Raw genomic sequence first — 20,391 nt, 5'->3', positions numbered from 1 at the left:
GCTGATGGTCAGAATCCCGTCAGAATGCAGATGGATCCTAGACTAGTCTGTATTCTAGTCTAGTCCTAACCTACACCACCCGCAGCCTAACCCTAACTGTCCTCTCCTGCAGCCGAAGCCTTCTCCTAGTGCCTAATGCTAGAAGTACCTGGAACCTAATACTTACTGTTGGGATCTGTTGAAATTGGGAGTGTTGGGATTCCGCTGCCAGGATTGTAACCATTGACATTATGACTACCAGGATCCTGACTACATCACCTGGACCCTTTGCAGTCCATTAATTTATTTTTTTGCAAGTCAAACAGTCTGGTTTAAATGTTTAAATTAATTGTATTTTTTTTTTATTCAAAAATGGTCTACAGTGAATGTTGAACAATGTTAATGTTCTTATGTTAAAGTGTCTCAGCATTGGATCTGCTACTAGCACGAGGGCTGTTGAGCCTGACCAGACGTTGGACCTGCAAGGGTTATATTGGTGTATAATAGTTAGGAGATAAGGGATGGGTACATGCACATTCACTTTGGCTCCTCTTCTGCTACAGGTCTGTGGTTCTGACGGCACAACATACTCCAACGAGTGCGAGTTAAAGAAAACTCGGTGTGAAAGGCGCCAAGACCTCTACGTGGCTGGACAAGGTCCCTGCCGAGGTGAGAACCAGGATCATTATGCATTTCGGTTAGCATTAGTCTCTTCCCTACTGGGAACTCTTTTTTTTCTCCTCCTTCATTTCCTCTGATCTGCGATAATATCTCTGCCCATTTACAAGCCTTGCCGATTCCTCAGCGAAATCTCTTGGCACAGAACTCGCTGCAGGATTTGGATTATTGTCATACAGCTGACAAATGATGGTAAGCAGATGAGAGGCTTATGTGTGCGAGAAGACTTTGACTATGAAATGGAGCGTTTAACCCTGCACCGGCAGACAGTCACGGGACACGCCGCGTGCAAAGTTCTCTTTCACCATTCAGATTTGACAAACACGTCTTCTTCAAACAAAATTTTAATATTGAAATATATTCTCGGAGCAAGCTGTGCAGCTCCTGACCTTCCAGCTGTAATTAGAGAAGGGCGTCAGAACCGGCCGCTTTGTGGAGATGTGAAGTGCTGGCGATACCTGTTTTAAGCTCTGTTTTTGCTTCATCATCCCAAACTGTATTTGTACATTTGCATTTTGCAGAATTTCCTAGTGCATGAATACAGCTGAGATTCTGATTAATTCTGCTGCATGGTGTTAGGGATGGCCATCGTTACCATTGCCATCGATGGTTACCATCGATGGCAATAGTGCAACTGGCCATCGATAGTGTTAAACTATCCAATGGATGATCATCAATGTTTTTACCTATCGATGGTCATCCATTGTTTTTTACTGATTAACCTGTCGGCCGAACAAAACGTGGGGGGCAGGTCTTTGCAGGTGTTGGGGGCGGAGCTATGCTCTGTGTCCCGACACTTTGCAAAAAAAAGCCAGCTAAAGCAAAACATCGGTTATGCTGTGCCATCGATGGAGGGAAACTATCTGGTTCTCCGCCATTAATGGCAAAAGTATTCGGCCATAAACCATTGATAATTTGAATCATCGATGGTCAATGGCCATCCCTAGTTGGGGTATGGCTGGGCAAGCGTTCGGTCAGTTGGTTACCGTGCCAATAATGTCCTACTTAGGTCAGAGTCATCAGAAAGCAATAACCTCTGGGAGAACTTGTGTTAATGGAAACATTTTGCTGTGGCACCGAGATTGTGTCTTGTACAAGTAATAGCGGAGCAGAGTTTTTTTTCAAGCAGAATGCTAAATATGCATTTTCAGGGATATGAATAGAATAATAATTTTCCTGCATAAGAATCAAACCATTATCTGATACCCATTGTGAAACTACCCTGACCATAAATTATAATATGTTCCCAAAAGCTAGAGAGATTATTACAGGGTGCCATTGTGCAGATCCTCCCTGGGTGACTAGATTGGGCTCTGCAGCTTAAGCTGAAGCTCCACTTTTTAAAATAATAAACTCTTGTGACTTTTGCTGTGCCTGAAACCACAAGAGACGTTTCTGTAATACTCTGGTAACAGAAATCACTGCACTGTCATAGTCCCAGATATTGCATGTAATCCCCGTGCCAGAGTTCCTGTATTAACAACGGGACCTGTTGACCATGTGTTTGATTGGATACTCATGGTGCCGTGGCACATTAGTGTGCCTTGAGCTGTTCTCAAGTGTGCCCCCAGATGTAGAGATGGCCAAACCAGTTTATAGCCACCAGCAGTTCAACTGTTATTTACTGGGCTGGGCGTAAACCAGGGCGTACACATGGCTGTGGACCAAAACTGCAGGGTTGTGGCCTCGGTCTGCTCACCGAGCAGTCGGGCCGCTACAGCCCCAAAACCTTTGGCGGAAAAAAAGCAGGTTTCACGCCTCGCAGCCCACCTAGTTAATCGGCACCGCATTTGCTCGGGCAATCAGCACAAACCATAGCGAAAATACTCCCAGCTGCACACAATACTAACCCAGTGATCGGGTCAATGTAGTTTCATTAACCCATTATGCCACTGCAGCCCTTATCTGCATTCATAGCTATCCAGCCTCCGAGCGGTAATAATGAGATCCGTCTGAGCACGGTCGCGTACGTGCATTTGCACGCCACTCCCCTTTGCTTTTGCAACCGACCAAACGTGTGCAGTGGCTTTATGAATGTGCTTTCGCTCTCTGAGCACGTGAGCGAGGTGTACGCTCAGATACTTTGCAAATGTTTATCCAAGCGAGTCAACCAGAATAAGGCCCAATATGCTGTATGTGCATGCATGTGTCCTCATTGGGCTTCCATACAGTTACTGTCAAGAGCTTTGTTCTCCACAGTTATACATTTGCAGCAGATAGTCTGCCAGCCTCCCCTCATTAGAACAAGCAAGCTAGGCTACATTTTATAGCGCCTACATCAGTCTTCTCAGTCACACAACTGCATGGAAATCCACAGAGACATTATCCAATAGGATTGCACAAATTACATGCAGGCCGGTCTCACTTTGGTTGTATTTTTCCTGTTCGTTTTATACCTCAGTTTAAGTTCAACCATGGGCCTTAATGTTACCGTTTGTCACCTTCATATAGCAATTATCTTGTTTTGTTCTCTTAGGGTTGTCTTTATATCTTATTTGTAAGTTATTGGTTATATGTGGAATACCACAAGAGCAGTTCACTTGTCAAAAGCCATGTTATCAAGACCAATACTAATGCCCCAGCAGCAGCAGACTAAGGCAAGGAATGCTGGGATGTGTGGTTCATCAACAGCTGGAGGGCCACTTATTGTCCATAATGCACATGCTCTGCACTTGCGAGTGGGTTTGATAATAAACACACCTGTAATTGTGAACAGCTTGGTAGCTATTGATTGGGGCATTTTTAATTAAATAAATAACATCAACCAGTAATGACCTGGAGTTTAGGGATATTACCCGGCCAATTGTGTGTAGAATTTTGAGGGGGAAAAATAATTTATTCCATTTTGGAATAAGGCTGTAACATAACGAAATGAGGAAAAAGTGAAGTGCTGTGAATACTTTCCAGATTCCCCCGAACGGTGAGGTTCCCCGCTAGTGCAGCGAGCCCGCTGTATATAGAGACAACTCTCGCCATTTTGACAGACGCACTCGCCGTTTCCATATCAGCACTACTCGCCGTCGCAGCTCGCTATAGGGCATTGAATACATGGTGGAGTTTTTCAAGCCTAGAACCCCTTCACCAATAATTTGACTACATAGTGAAATCAAAAATCAGGAAAAAGACATTGCATTTTTAAATAAAATTTTAATTTGAAATAAGACCTACATTTTTTTTTACCCCTTTTTAGGACATTTCAGAATGTTTAACTTTTTTCCTTTTGTACTTTGCTGTTATTGTTTCGCATTTCACTGATTTCGTTTTCCTTTTGCTTATTATTGGGCTTTTTTTTTTTTTTAAATGTAAAGTTTTATTTGATTTTTGTCCTATACCAATTATTCTATATGCATTCTAAAATATTGTGAATAATGCAGAAGTTAACTATATATACCTTATACAGTGCTGTACGTGGCTTTATTTCCTTCCATCATTTCAAGAGGCTGGACAGCTCAGAGTTAAGCGGTTTAAGATTATATACACGATATTGATTCCTACGGAACCCCATGAGCGCTAATACTCCAACCAATTTAGTACTTACAATGTGAACCTTTCACCGAGCTTTTGTGTTTATGCAAATAAGAAAACTACAATTATCATATTCTGAATATATATAACTAAGTTCCAAAATATGCAATATAACAATTGGCGTTCCTCACTATTGTTGTAAAACCTTGTATTTCAATGGTAAATCTAATACACAAAACATTTTGTGTATATACATAATATAATTAATAATGTAAATGCAAATTATTGTTATCATCATTAACATTTATTTATAGAGCACCACTGCAGCGCTGTACAGAGCAGTGATTCAAACAGGGGGGGGGGGAGGGGGGGAATCACAATGGAATTTGCAAATACAGTAGTGTAAGAGTAAATATTAATTAAAAAAATAATAATAATTACATTGGATTCGGTATGGAATCCCGGCGGTCGGATTCCCGACGTGCCCGGTGCCTCAGTACGTTAGGCACGCTAATTTATTTTCCCTCTATGGGTGTCGTGGACACGGAGGGAGAAAGTTTCGGGATTTCGGCGGTCGGGATTTTGACCAACGGGATTCCGACCGCCGGGAAATTGACCGCATCCCATTACATTGATGTATACTTAATGGCATAGCATAGATGCATGAACTATAGGAATTGATGAGACAAGTGTGTCACGAGAATCATGAGCACTTTCTACATAGGGGATAGGAAGGAACAGTGTTGGATTTCCCACTAGGCCACATACCTATGGGAGCCAATAACTGGGAGCCACACGGCAGTGTCACTGAATTAATGCTTTCCACTGCCCCAATCGAGCAGCATTTTATTTAAACACAGAACAAACACTACATACCCATGATGCATCAGGGGGACTCTCATGAGCAGGCACATGGGCTGTCCATGACCTGAGAAGAGAAGCGCTACACCAACCCTAATACTGTATACCTTTTCCTTTATAAATTGAATGAGTTTTTTTCTTTTGCAATCACTTTTTTGCTATACGTAGCTGCATCTGAATGTGTATATACTGTGTATATATATATATATTTATAAAACAAGTAGGGTCGCCTCCGTTGTGTGCTAATCCTAATTAGAGACCCGCGCTCTAACCGGTACCACCTAGCCAGTCAGTCAGTACAATTATTCCATCAACATCATACAACTATCCGATTTTTATATAGGAGTTCTCTTGTCTGTTTTTGGAATAAGACGTAGGCTTCGTTCAAACAAGTAATTCTTTATTTAAAACCAACCCACACATTTCGTCAAAACGACTTCATCAGGGGGTGGCGGGATTAGACCCCACAGCAAGGTCTGTACAACGAAGAGTGTTCTCATAACACTTAAAATGTTTATAAAAATCTATCAATCACTGGTCATTTGAAAAAATGGACCTTTATTGGATGAATCTTGATAGGAATGAAGTCCTTAACTAACCGTATTTATAATTTAAAAAAGCCCACTTCTGAAAATTCTATAGGGTAAAATAATTCTCCAAACGGATGGTGCACCACAAAATATATTATCAACAAAAATGATCGCACTCATATCCAACTAAAGTTCATCTACAGGGGTGTCATCCAGACCCACAAGTGTCCATGTTATCGTGAAACACCCACCAGCTTTTTTGCAATGTAAAAATCTGCTGTGAATTTAATAAATCTTTCTCTGTCTATAATCTGCTATTTTTCCCCTTTTAGCCAACAAGAACCTCAGTCTCTTGGAGAGTCATTTTGACTGAGTGAAATTACAGCCGCTCCATCATTTTAATGTAGTACTGCGCTTTGTATACTGTGCCATGTTTTATGCCAAGCATTGTGCATTCTGTCACGTAGTCCTGCCACAAAGAGTGAAATGAGCCCTGAGAGCGGATTATTACAAGGAAATGCAACTCCTGCGGTGCTTTCAACCTCATTGCCCTCATCCCCTTTCTTTTTTCTCCTTTTCTCTGACAGCTGCCTCCGGTAGCACTCCTCCCATGGTCCCACACTGTATTCACACCGTGTACGGCTGCTGTCCTGATAATGTCACCGCTGCCCTTGGCGTAGGCCTGGCCGGATGCCCAAGTAAGATGCTCTTGTATTTGTCCTTTGTTTGATAACATGCTCCAGCACCCTTACTAATGGATTGTTTCCTGTCGCACACCAAATACTTCTACAACAATGCTACAGTATTAGGTGTCCGGTAATAAGGTGGACAGTGTCTAGGTCCACCACTAATGGTCGAAGGACTGAAGGTCGACACTTGAAAAAGGTTGACATGTATTAGGCTAACATACTTAAAAGGTTGATACAATCAAATGGTCGACTTGTTCCTACTTTACCATCCCAGTGAGCATAGAGGTAGATGGATTCGGTATGAAATCCCGACAGGGTCAAAATCCCGACAGGGTCAAAATCCCGAATGGGTCCAAACACCGACAAGGACAAAATCCCGACAAGGACAAAATCCCGACATTTAAAATCCCGACAAGGTCAAAATACCGACATATAGAATGTACAGGTGAAAAAGTCAACATGACTTTTGGTCACGAGGTCGACATGGGTTTTTTCAATGTTTTTTGACCCGAATGTCGATACAGTCGACATGGACACAGTTGGAAGTGAACCGCAGCCGCTCGCTTCGCTCGCAATGCTTCGGGTACGGTGCCTCGCTGCGCTCGCCACACTATTTTATTGGAGTCGTTACATTTGTCAGAATGAACTTAGGTCTACAGTCATTAGGTCGACCCCACTAGGTCGACTGGCAGGAAGGTCGACCTGACTTAAGGTCGACATGGGCCAAGGTCGACATGACTTAAGGTCGAATTTGCATAAAGATCGACATGAGGAAGGTCGACTGGTCATAAGGTCGACATGGGTTTTTCACTGTTTTTTTTTATCCGAATGTCGACACAGTCGACATGGACACAGTTGGCAATGAGAATCGGACCCTCACATCGCTCGCTTCGCTCGCCACAGCTTTAATAACCTACTCCACGCCCTAGTGGATGGTAAGGCTTGAAATACCGCCTGTCGACACATGTCGGCTCAAAAAACAGTGAAAAACCCCATGTCGACCTTATGACCAGTCGACCTTCCTCATGTCGACCTTTATGCAAATTCGACCTTAAGTCATGTCGACCTTGGCCCATGTCGATCTTAAGTCAGGTCGACCTTCCTGCCAGTCGACCTAGTGGGGTCGACCTAATGACTGTAGACCTAAGTTCATTCTAATAGATGACCGCATCCCATTGGATTCTCCCACCACGCCCTAGTGGATGGTAGGGCATGAAATACCGCCTGTCGGCACATGTTGGGTCAAAAAACAGTGAAAAAACCCATGTCGACCTCGCAACCTGTCGACCGAAAGTCATGTTGACTTTTTCACCTGTCTACATTCTATATGTCGGTATTTTGACCATGTCGGGTTTTTAAATGTCGGGATTTTTTTCCATGTAGGGATTTTAAATGTCGGAATGTTGTCCTTGTATGTATTTTGACCGTCAGAATTTTGACTGTATACCAGTTGGATTAACCGTGTGCCAAGCACAGCGAGGCACCAATGCCCGGAACATGTCGAGCGAAGCGATAAACTAAGACAGTGTCCACGTTGACTAATGTCGACATAGACACAAAAACCCCTGAAAAAAAACGTGTCGACCGTATTCCAGGTAAACCTTATTCCAGGTCAACCTTATTCCATGTCGACTTTTTACATGTGTTAACCTGTCTGTTGATCACAACGTCGACTTAGTGACTGTTTACCTAGACACTGTCAATCATTCATACCATAACCGCAATATTACGACTTATTAATAGTTAACGCAAAAGTTGCATTTCTGTGAACACCCGGGAAAGCCTTCCGTCCATATTGCTTTATTGGAATCTGGTTACGGCGGTACCATTTATTTGTGGGGCATGCATCCAGGGCTCCGGAAACTTGCTCCCGAATTTGATTTGAGTTCTTGCCGAGGAAAGTTAGGAGCGCTTGTTTTACAATAGATTAAAATATGCTTTTGTTTTGATTCTAAATGCAAATGATACCACCAGTAATGATGTGTGCCGCTATCTCTTATCACAGGCAACTGTTTCGTTTCAATATTTGTGCATTTTAAGGAAGAATTGTGATCGCTCGCGTACATTTACTTATCCATCTTGTGTGGGCTGATTGATGTTCCCCTGAATTCACAGATGGCCATGCCAGCACACATTAGCTGCGTAGACGTGTTCCTGCACAAATAAAAGTCACTAGAAAATTAAGAAATCTTCCCGTTCCTCACAATCCTCACCCACAGAAGCAATTTTTAAATGTCAGCCAATGTACCTAGCACCTGTTCTGCCGGCTTTGGACAGTTGCTATCTCCCCTCCCTGCGTTTGCCGGGAAGACTGCATTTCAAGCCTAATTCATCTACTTCTCTGTCCTCCGGAGATGGCTTGCTTTTGTTGCTGTTGGATCAGGGCTATGAATGTAGAGGTAAACTGTACTTTCTCCATAACCTGCTTCCACCAGCCAGCTGAAGATTAATCCACTCGTCCAGAAGTCACAGCGAATTCCAGAAATTCATCTTGTCACTTTTTTATTGTTATTATCTCCTCCACACCTTCACAGATGGAAACGGCTGCGTCCCGTGCCAGCTGTTCCTCAGGCCCATGTTGTCACCTGCTGTGTTACTGTGCTTTGTTATTAATAGCAGTGATCTCAATGCAGAGAATACACAATGACATATTGCTCACTGCGCTGTCAGCGCAGCCTTCAGCCGATTAACCCCTTTCTTGTACGAAGTGCTCACATCCTCCGACGAATCGCGGGCAGGATCTGACAGCACGGCTGCTGAATAAGTCATCATTTTGCTTGTAGGTGATGGCATTTGAAGGCGTTGCTGGCAAACTGTCTGCTCTTAGGGAAATATTTGCTCATTGGCTAGGCCGCGTGCTGTGATAAATAACCAGATTAGCTAAACAGAAACAGGAGGCGAGGACGCGGAGTATTATTCTCGTGACGTCTGTTGCTGCCGGTGACTTGCTTGGTATTTAGCACAATTGGGTGTAGTGTAAACAATCATGATACAGATTTGTTTCCTAATGGTTCTTAAAGGGGTTTGATATTGAGGCCTTCTACGCCTCACTGCTGGTGGACGAGCGGTTCCACAAGGTTAAATAACACAGCCTTAAATTACCTCTGATCTGGTGTTATAAGTAGCTCCACGCTGCTGGGACTTGTGACCTTTCATCGCGGCCCTTTTCACAACCGCTGACAATGACAGGCCGCCAGCACAGTGCGACATATGGAACTACTTCAAACATTTAATGTCCCACTACGTAAAGCATAACTTTCTGTGTCCTCTTACCTTTGCCTGCCAGCTGGATGCTCGGTTTGGCAGTGAAACGGATAATTAAAATGACACGAACGTCATACAGGTCAATGACACACATTCATTCTGTTTTCTGCAGGCAGCTGCCAGTGTAACCTACACGGCTCCTATGGGGGAACCTGCGACCCGACCACTGGCCAGTGCTCCTGTAAGCCTGGCGTAGGGGGACTGAAGTGTGACCGGTGTGAGCCAGGATTTTGGAACTTCCGAGGCATTGTGACCGATAAGAAGAGCGGCTGTACCCGTGAGTGTGTTTTGCAGGGAAAGACAGAGCAGATGAGCCTATATATCGCACTGTTAATCTCTTTGGTTTGTATTATGAACATGGTGCAAATTTAAGACCTGCGGAGCTGATATAGGGAAGAACAGCTCAGTGTTTTATTCTCAATGGTTTTCAATCAGATATTTGCTGAGCGCATTATTCCTCTAGCGCATAAATCAGTTTTATGACAAGGAATTAATAACACACCATGGTATCAGGGCGATTTATTACCCACTGTTGTCAATGTTTAAACACTGTATTGTTGACGTTGTAGACGTGGATAATACAAATGAGTGTCTGTTTGTCCAATATGAATATTAGGACACTTTTCTTTAAGATTTAGGAGGTATTTCTCAAATCTTGGAGAGAGGTAAAGTGATGAGAGATAAAGTACCAACCAATCAGTCGCTTAAGGCCCATACACACATAAAGGGCTTTTTGAAAGATATTGTGAACAATATCATCCAGTGTGTACACTGTGCATTGTTAACATTGCGTGCTCCTGCATGTCCTGATGTTCAAATCCCACGCAACCTCGCTGATACGAGTGTAAAATGAAAGACTGAATCTGATTGGCCAGTACTTTATCTCTCACAATGTTATCTCTCTCTCTGGGCTTTAATAAATACCCTCTTAATATAATACAATTTCTGTGTATCTCTGCATAAACATATTTGTAACGTTAAAACCAACGGCGTATCCAGTGCATCATCCAAATACTAATGATAAGGGATTGTCACACGGACAGCCGCATCAGAGCCATCACTGTATGACTGTGTTTATAACACAATCTTGTTGAACCTATTTTTGTTACTGTTAATATTTCAGCCCAGTAGCTATGTACTTACCTGTAGTGACTTGTAGGGATTAGCTTGGAGTGTTCAAATATACGGTAGACTAACGGAAGAGAGTGATTCCCAATTCGTTTCGGGATAATGCGCCTTTAAAGTTTGAATCTAGGTTAGTAAATAACCCCAGTGTGCTTAGGAAACTCAGGGTAGATGTATGAAGCAGTGATAAGGGAGAAGTGATAAAGTGCCTGGTACACTACTTTATCACCGGCCAATCAGCTCCTGACTGTTCCTTTTTAAACCCAGCCTTTAACTTAACAGTCAGGAGCTGATTGGCCGGTGTTAAAGTACCAGGCACTTTATCACTTCTCTCTTATCATTGCTTCATACATCTACCCATCATTCTCCCATGAGCCACAGCAGCCAGTGTCACCATCACTGTAATCTCAATGAGGGAACATTTCAACTTGTGATCTCTTAAAAAAATGACTTGAGGGCTTATCAAATAAAGTCACTGATTTGTGTGAATTAAACCTCTGTTCTCACCTTCCCCGTCTGTCTCACATTTCCATAGAACCCCCGCAAAAGCCGTCCACTCGTTTTCATAGTAAAGATGCGCCACAGTCCAGCATTGTATAGTTAATTACCCATTTCCACCGGCAAAATACATTTCATTATAGTTTCACTGTAACAGCAATAATTTGACACAGACTTAAATATTTCGGAATACTTTTCCCCGAGTCTGTGAATCCCGCTGGATTGCGAGAGCCCGAGGCAAAGACTGATACCGGCGTATAAGGCTGAAGGCATGATACTAAATGACGCAGTGTAGAGTCAGACAGCATAACTGCATGGGGGGAGCTCACCTACACATTTTTGCCTGAACACTGGCATATAAACAGTGTCGTGAAAGAGGCTCTGTGGAACTCCCACAGCATCACTCCCCTGTCCAGACGAGGATAGCGGGTCACATTCGCCCCACGGGCATCCAGTTGTCAGTAATGTAATAGAAGCAGGGAGTATGACAGCTTGGCAGGATGACAGACACAGCTTAGCCAGGTAGACAGGGATTTGCTGAGCCGTGAGCAGTGTTTCTCAGAATAACATACATGATTCTGCCCTATCAGGTTGCCAGGATAGTACTCCAATGACTAGTCGTGCTTCATTTAAATGTTATTAAGTAAACGTCAAGCATTTCAGTGAATGAGCAGTTGCTCCAGCAGCCTACATGCTGCAGATATGGTCTTTGTAGCCGTCTGCACATTGCACTATAGACTTCAGTTCCCTAATTTACTTACATTGAAATAAAAATGCGCTGTACATATTTCTCCCTTTATGTTATCCGATTAGTTTGTTTGCTCCAATTCAGCTAAGATTGGACACTAAAGCCAACATCGTGCTGTTTTACTGACTTAAAAAAATTCAATGGTGTTTTTCCCCGGAGTTGAATAGAATGTGAAATGGAAATCTAGCCAGCAAGGGATCAGTTGATGTATTTCCCATGCCAGGTGGGAAGATATACAGTGCTCGGAGGTGACTCAGAGAAATGATGTGGTCTTTAAGTTACATGTGGACAGCATACCTAGTGGCGGGGGGGGGGGGGGGGGGGAGGGGGGGTAAAGTTCAGGTGATTGCTAGATGGCTGTGCCAATTTAACTTACTGATGGAACCATTATTTTGTGTACATTACTACAGCGTTGGATCCTACATGCCAGTAATATTGTACACGCGGGCAGTATGACTGGGGAGTCCCTGAGCGCTCATACGCGTGTGTTTAGCAGCTTTACAAGGGGAGCTACATATGTTTTAGCCTAGAGCACCTGGAACCTTTAATCAGGCCCTGCTTGGTGGTCTTGCTCTTCTTCCATCTATATAGTGCGCAGGATCCGAGTCGGGTGCTCCGCTATAGGACTTCCTCCTTGGCCATGTTGTGAACTACCTCCTAGCCCTTTTGCTCTCATATAGACAATTTAAGGGGGTATTCAATCTGCGCCGCTATTTCCCGACAGGAAAAATATCGTCACTCACCTCTTCAATGCTGCCGCTAACAACCACATTGAAGGGTTATCAGATCCAACTTTTTTTAAATTAAAGTTGGATCGGTTGTTTTGGAACATTGAATTACTGTCGGATCAGATGAAATCTGCCCAAGATTCCGAATGTCGAGGAGTTTCGACAGTTGGAATCCTGTATTGAACCCCCCCTTAATCTAAAACAATAAACAATAAAATGTGACAATTATTCAATAACAGAATAAACCAGGAAGGGAGCAAAAACTTCTCACAACCACTGTACCCGGGCTTCCAGAAATAAATGATTGTTATAATAATAATAGACATCTTTTGTTTCTGTTTCCCAGCATGCAACTGTGATCCGGTTGGCGCCGTGCGTGATGACTGTGAGCAGATGACTGGACTTTGCTCCTGTAAAACGGGCATCTCAGGCTTGAAGTGCAGTCAGTGCCCGAACGGACGAAAACTTGGCCTCAATGGCTGTGAACAAGGTAAATAGCAGGATTGTGTTGGTGCTATAGGGAAGTCATAGTGGTAGGTGGATGCCTGGCCATCTGTATTTGTGATGAAGGAGTGCGGCATGGGACTTGGCATTGCTTTATATTATAGGGTGTGCGTATTACTGGGTTGGCACAGAAGGATATTTATGATCCCTGTGAAAACTGCGCGGCCTGATGGAGCTGCACCCAGAAGCTTCTTGCACAGATTTTGTTTACCAATAATAATCATTTACCTTAGTCAGTTATTACAGCCGAATGAAAACGGATTTCAGCAAATGCAGAAGCACAGCGAAATTAAATCGGATTACAATTTACAATTGATTGGTCCATGTAGTTCGCTCATTGCCCTATCTGTCTTATGTCAACATTTACAAGTGATATCCGGCTGCATTTTGCTATGTTTACTGTATGCAGGTTAGTCTGTGGTGTATTCTATATACTGTAGCTACAGCCAAGGGCGTAACTACCATAGGTGCAAGGGGTGCAGCTGCTATGGGGCCCAGAGCTGAAGGGGGCCCCTCTTTGCTGTCTAAGTAATATGTTTTACATACATTTATCACCATCAGTTGCTAAATAGGGGGCCCTTACATACTTTTGCTATGGGGCCCACGAATATCTAGGTACGCCTCTGGCTACAGCCAGGGGCGTAACTATAGCACCGCAGCCCCCGCCACCGCGGGGGGGGGGGGGGGGGGGGGGGGCGCTGTGCATGTGGGGGCGCCGGAGGCTGCGGTGCTATAGTTAAACCCCCCCCTCAATCCCCCGCAGACTTACCTATCGCGCTGGTCCCGGCGGCTCCGTTCTTCTGCTGAGGACCACCACAAAATGGCCACCCCCATATAGCACACAGTTCTCTGAAACTGTCTGCTGTATGGGGGCGGCCATTTTCTGGTGGTCCTCAGCAGAAGAACGGAGCCGCCGGGACCAGCACGATAGGTAAGGCTGTGAGGTATTGAGGGGGGGTTTGCATGGGCGGCGGGGTAGGGGTGCTCGGCGGGGTAGGGGTGCTCGGCGGGGCGGCGACGGGGGGGGCGACCCCCAACCCCTAACGGCGGGGGGGCGCCCAAAACGTAGCTACGCCACTGGCTACAGCCCTGCATATGCTTGTATGATTGTTATCAATACGGAGCTGCAGGTGTCTGTGCTGCTATAGAGCAGTATCTGATAATGTTATTGCAGGTGAATTATGGTTTTTAATTTGATTTGTTGTCCTTTCTAAAATAAGGATTCCCCCTTTAGTTAGAGATTGGCACTCCTGTTGCTTTTGCATCTTTTAGCACAGCTGCTGGAATTTTGGGGCCCTGGACTCATTTCCAGTCCAGCCCCCCCCCTCCTCACTTCACTTACCGTAACCCAGCACCTGCTCCCCCATCTCTTCTTCAACTCAGGATTCCGGCGGCCAATCAAAATGCAGCATTGGCTGGTGAGCCAATCAGAGCTCGCATACCGGCAGCCGCTCTGATTGGTTGGTGGTACTGGAGCTCTGATTGGCTCAAAATCCGCTGCAGCATTTTTATTGGCTGCTGCCAACCTGGGTTGAATAAGCCTATGCTCCGGGACCTGCTTTGTTCAGCGCAGCAGAGGCAGTCGGGGGAGTTGCGGTGGTCAAAATGAGCTGCCTGGGCCCTATCAGAGGCCGAGGCCTGGGACATCTGTACCCACAGCACCCCCCTGTTGGCGGCCCTGCAGCTGCTGCATACAAAGACTCAGCTGCTGTACAGTATCGTCTGTCTCTGAATCAGCCTCATAGTGGTTGGAGACAGTGCACTACAATGAAGTGTACAAGGTTAACGGTCTCATGTCCTTGATGCATATAGTTCTGATCTTGACGACCTATGCAGCCGCCAGTGAGGTTGCCATATTTGGTAGTTGCAGGGCCGGCGCCACCACTAGGCAGCCTTAGGCATTTGCCTAGGGCGCCGGCCACTGGAGGGCGGAAGAAAGGAGCAGAAGGTCCCCCCCATAGAGGTGAGCAACTCACACCCCCCCTCATCCGACACCCCCCCCCCCCCCGAGCTAAGCGGTGGGGCCCGCCCAGCATCACCCGGCACCATCCCCCCTGATGGAGCAGATGTGCGCTGGGTCTAGATGGAGGTGAGCGCGATCTCCCCCCCTCCCCTACCCGACCCTCCCTGTTGAGCAATGCCCGGGCTGCACAGTACATCACCCGGCACGCACACACCACACATCCCCCCCGCACGGAGCGATGGCCGCACCGCTGCCCCGCACATGGAGACGGACAAATTCTTCCTCCCACCCTACCCCCCCTCCCTCCCACCGCACGGAGCGTCAGCGAGCGCTGGGGCACCCCCCCGCCTGGGGCGCTCCGGTGCCATGCACCGGCCCTGGGTAGTTGTATGATAGGGATGTGGTCAAAATCACAGTTGGGATACCGACATTCTGAAGACCGACAGTGGGATCCTTATAGTAAGAATCCCGGTGGATCACATAGGTAAGTACTGGAGTTAGGGTTAGGCATTAGTTGGTGGGGGTTAGGGTTAGGATGCAGGGGTGGGTGAGGTTAGGGGTAAGCTGCGTCAGGGGTGGGATAAGATTAGAATACTTACCACAAACCATTGGCGTTCTGGCCATATGGATACCGCTGTCTGTATTCTTACTGTCAGGATCGAGATTTCATACCCAAAATAAGCTGGTATATTAATACCATGTTTACTACCAAACCTGAAACCATCTAATCACATGGTAGGTGTAGCTGCATCAAGACAATGATCTGCAAGGCTGACTGTGCTAATTGAACCCCATAGGACAGGCCTGTGTCTCTACAGCTGATGTGAAACTACTGGTCTCAACATGCTCTGCCACAGTTTTGTTATTAAGGAAAGCTAAAACTGTGGCAAGGCATGCTGGGATGTGTAGTTTCATGTATGGGGAGCCACAGGTTGGCCAGGCATGCCATAGGATGTTCTCGTTCCATCCAAGCATTGAACAGTTTGACCTGTTCATCATGGCCGTACCAAAACCCCACTCAGGTTAGATGACCACATCTGTCCATGTATGGATACAGTATCTTTACTGCTGGCTCCAATGGTGTTAATAGACTGGAGCACTCTGGAGGTTATTCTGGTTGGTGCGTAAATTTCCGAATTATTTCGGAGCGGTCCGCATGCCACACTGTGCGGACATCGTACGAAGAAACGCCCACCGGTCCTCCGCATTCGGACGGACTCACACTTTAAGAAGAGGCCGTGTTTACGGACGACATCCAAACCTTGCGTGTGCGGTGGACACACACATATTCTGCATGGTCTTACAGCGTATGCACGGTCTTACCGCGTCAGAACGGACGGGAACCTGCCCGTACGCACCGATGCGGTGTATTATCGCAAAACTAACCACTATTATCTGTACTCAGAAATCGGTCACATGACCCACTTATGCAATTAGCCAACCTTATTAAAAAGTGTTTGTTTGGAATTGGAATCAATTAAATCCTAATAGATACTTAAACACATTACTACCACATCCATTACAGACATTAACCCTTACATCATGTGAAGTGCTATTTATTCATTTTCACCCCTTTATCTAGGTTTTATGTATGCATATTATATCATAATTGCACATCAAATGCAATATTCTACAATGTGCAAATTATTACTAACACATACTAAAGCAAACTTACCAACAGGTATATGCAGTGTAAATGTGTATAAAAAATGCAGCCGTGCTTTCAGCATATATTTGTGTGTTTTGTAATGGTCCATTTAAGCTGCAATGGTTCCAATTGAAGCAATGAAAAGAGTGTAATTAATGAGTAATGAGTAGAGGAGTGGATTGTATTGTGTTCAGCTGACATTGGTTCAGGTGCGGCCGTACTGATTGGGCGTTCCAAATGCTTAGCGCATGACCGAGTGGTGTCCGCAAAGCAATACTTGCTTATGAAGACCGCATATTTCCTGCCTTTTGGTTCGTGTGCAGTCGGTGTTCTGTCCGAATGCACGCCTACCAGAATTAGTGCACTCCCTCGTGTACGCCCATGTTTACGCCCAGTTTAGCCCACTTTGAAACTACGCCCCTGTGTACTTCCGAATGACGCCCATATTACGCCCATATTTCCCGAGTGAATACGGTGCACTTTTATGTACGGTATTAGTGAGAATGAGTACGGAGACCTTGCGTGGCACGTGCGCATAGCGTTGCCCACGCATGCGCAGACGGCTAAAAAACCCCATCCGAAAGAATTCGGAAAATTACGCATCGACCAGAATAAGGCTCTCTGAGAGATAGGTGTCAGTCAGCGCTCCCATCATTTGCAGACATTCTCTAGGCCTGTGCTGTGCTTGGGAAGGAATGCAGCTCCCCTGAGAGTATCGCTGAGATGGAAGGTGAGTAATAAGTGTTAGTTGTGTCTCTTATGGTTTGGCTCAGATTCCAGAAAATGCATTAAAGTTGTGTGGGAAACAACATCTGGAAGACGTCAAGTGTGTATTTGTGGCACCACTTCCTTTCCCCTGTGGTTTATGTTATGCACCTTTTCTTTCCATGACCCAACTGCTACCTGTAACACTGTGTATAAGCATTTTGTATATCCTTGCTTGTTATATGTTCTTCATTGAAAACAACGTCCTGACAATTTTGGGAATGTTAATAGGCTGATACCATCAAAACAGCAAAGGTCTTAATTATAGTAACTCGGATCTGCTTCTGTCCTCTAGATCCATCAGCCCCTAAATCTTGCCGCGATATCCAGTGCCAGTTTGGAGCGAATTGTGTGGTGGTTGATGGAATCGCACATTGCGAGTGTCCTTCTCCCCTCTGTCCAGAATCTAATATGACAAAGGTAAGCGTTTGTGGTATGTGGTATTACATCAGTCACACTTAGCCATGGCGGCCATTTTGCTAACAGAGCTAATAGTCATGTGATTGCTACCCATAAATCCCCTGGAAGCTAGTGGCATTATGAATGTGCTCTGTGGCCATTTGTGGCCTATCTGTTAAAACTGTAGACTTATGTTCATAGAGCCAGCCCAGAAAATGGCTTCCTCTTCTGTGTATAAACTACCATTATAGGTCCGTAGTGTTTTACTTGTGCAGCCAATCTGATATTTGTACTGTTAAATATGTACATATGACCGTACTGCAGGAATTATTGGGGCAGATGTATTAAGCCTTAACAAGAGATAAATTCAAGGGTGATAAAGAGATATAAACGTCCAGCCAATCACATCCTAACTGCCATGTTACAGGCTGTGTTTGAAAAAAGTCAGTTAGGATGTGATTGGCTGGACGTTTATCTCTCTTTATCACCCTTGCATTTATCTCTTGTTAAGGCTTAATACATCTGCCCCAATGTTCTCAGTAGGTCTGTAAAGTTTCAGCCTCTCACTCTGACCCGCGGGGCTCAGAAGGCAGTAAGTGTCTGTGATCCCACGCAGGCACACTAGGGAAACAGACAGATCTCATGGACATGTTCTAGCAAACACGGAAATATTTGACCTCACATATAGAGTATGTATCATTGGGGAGTATGGTGTGATCAAGTGCCTGATTGTACCATACAATGTGTTCTGTCTTTATTCTTCAATTTCCTCTAGGCAAATAAACACGCGCCGGACATGTAATTCAGTTTATGCTTATTCTCCTTTCTGGCTGTTGCATATTCTGCACATATTGAATATTTACATTCCCCAATGTCACCCGTGTCTGTATTTCAGTGTATACTCTCATTCCTCAATCTTCCTATAGCAATATATAGTTAATGTATTCCTTAGCACATTCTTCATCTTACTCCATTAGTTTATCTCTGACTTTCTGATATTACCTGTTCGCCTTACCTCAGAATCACAGCAATTGAATACTGCCATAGAAGTGCCTTATTTATATACAGAAAAAGGATTTTTTTGTGTTGAGCTTGGTCCCTATGCGTATTTAAATGGATCACAAAGTTATAGTTGGGTAATTTTACTTGGTGATAACGTATATATACAGTGCAAAGTAAGACATCATGATGCCAAACAGATATACATTATGAAAAGAATGCAAAAAATAATAAAAAACAAAGAATAAAACAACCCAGAGTGATACAGTAGCGAGTGCTAGTGTATGTTCATAAACAGTATCAGAATCTCCAAATTTGATCGACGGGCTTGTAGCCAGTCCTGTCAAACCTGGGAGATCAGTCTCCTGGTTAAGCTGGATTGTGGGGGGTATGCTCGTCCTCCTTAATTCAGGGGGATGAGGTTTGTCCAGAGTAAGTGTCTTATCTGATTGCGGCGTCCCGCAGATCAGATGGTGGATGGTTGATTGCAATTTATTCGGGTACCCCTTTTAGACGTCAATATGGGTGTCTTGAGTTTTCGGGAGGGGGATTGGGAGGTGCAGTATAGGGGTGCCAGTACGTTGGGAATGTCCAGTATGGTGCGGTGCTGCACACGTGTGATACAATACAGTGTGCCGCAGCCGCAGTGATCTGGACTGGTTCCGGGTGTAAGAACAGCAAGTGGATGCACGTCGCCGTAGTCAGGTAGCTGACTTGTGCGCGTGTCCTCCGTGCTGCCTGGGATCCCTCCTGCCTCACGTCACCAAGCCCCGCTTCCTACTTACCCCTTCACCCTTAACCGTTTATGCCAAAAACCTAAATATTCCCAAAACCGTGGGAATAAAACCTTCGTGCCCCCCTTTTCATACTTACCTTGATCCTTCAATGTCCATGGTGGCCTCCGGGATCCTCTTCATCGGCATCTTCGGTCCCAGGGGTGCATTGCGCAAATGCCCATGCACTCAACGGGGGCCACCGTGGACGTCGGGGGACCATCAGGGCACCACCAGGGGACTAGGTAAGCATGAAAAATAAATATTCTGAAATCCCTAATCCAAAATGCTTGTGGTCCCGGGCATTTCGGATAAGGGATACTCCACTTCTATTATGTATATTGGGTAAAAGGGAAATAGGATGGAAGGGAGGATACAAAAGTGCACCTCCTGGATCCAAAATGCACACACTCCAGTGTAATCACAATTTGGGCCGATTCAGACCTGCTTGTTGAGTAGCGAATTCAGCCCCTCTGGTGGGGATCTGCGGTAATGCGCATGTGCAGACACCCGTCGCGAGCTCCTTCGGGGGAAATATTAATTCGCCGGGGTGCTTGCTGCCTGATTGACAGGTAGGGCGTGTTCCGGGGTGGACATCATGGGTGTGCCCAGAAAAACAATGGGGACACCCCCATAGATATGTGTGGCGGGCCACAGGGAACGCAGGCATTCCCCCTGCCTGCTTGGGGCGAACAGCTGATGTCACATGATATCAGCACACGCCCCCAATTCGCAGAAGACTGTGCAGCCGGAAAGTAAGTCCGGGGCTACTTTT

General features: G+C 45.2%; 1 protein-coding gene across 16 annotated transcripts in view; it reads left to right on the top strand.

Annotated features, from left to right (window-relative positions):
• The window catches only part of AGRN (agrin), a 445,469-nt gene that overhangs the window by 351,409 nt on the left and 73,669 nt on the right, over positions 1-20,391 (top strand). For all 16 annotated transcript variants that reach the window (XM_083163268.1, XM_083163265.1, XM_083163264.1 and 13 more), the window contains 5 exons: positions 543-648; positions 6,101-6,211; positions 9,579-9,743; positions 12,912-13,055; positions 17,741-17,865. In XM_083163268.1, the coding sequence (XP_083019394.1) occupies positions 543-648; positions 6,101-6,211; positions 9,579-9,743; positions 12,912-13,055; positions 17,741-17,865 (651 nt within the window). The remainder of the gene's footprint in view (positions 1-542; positions 649-6,100; positions 6,212-9,578; positions 9,744-12,911; positions 13,056-17,740; positions 17,866-20,391) is intronic.

The sequence above is a fragment of the Crinia signifera genome, chromosome 19 (genome assembly GCF_055691185.1).
Source record: "Crinia signifera chromosome 19, ASM5569118v1, whole genome shotgun sequence".
Taxonomy (NCBI): domain Eukaryota; kingdom Metazoa; phylum Chordata; class Amphibia; order Anura; family Myobatrachidae; genus Crinia; species Crinia signifera.
This window is presented reverse-complemented; position numbering and strand designations above follow the sequence as displayed.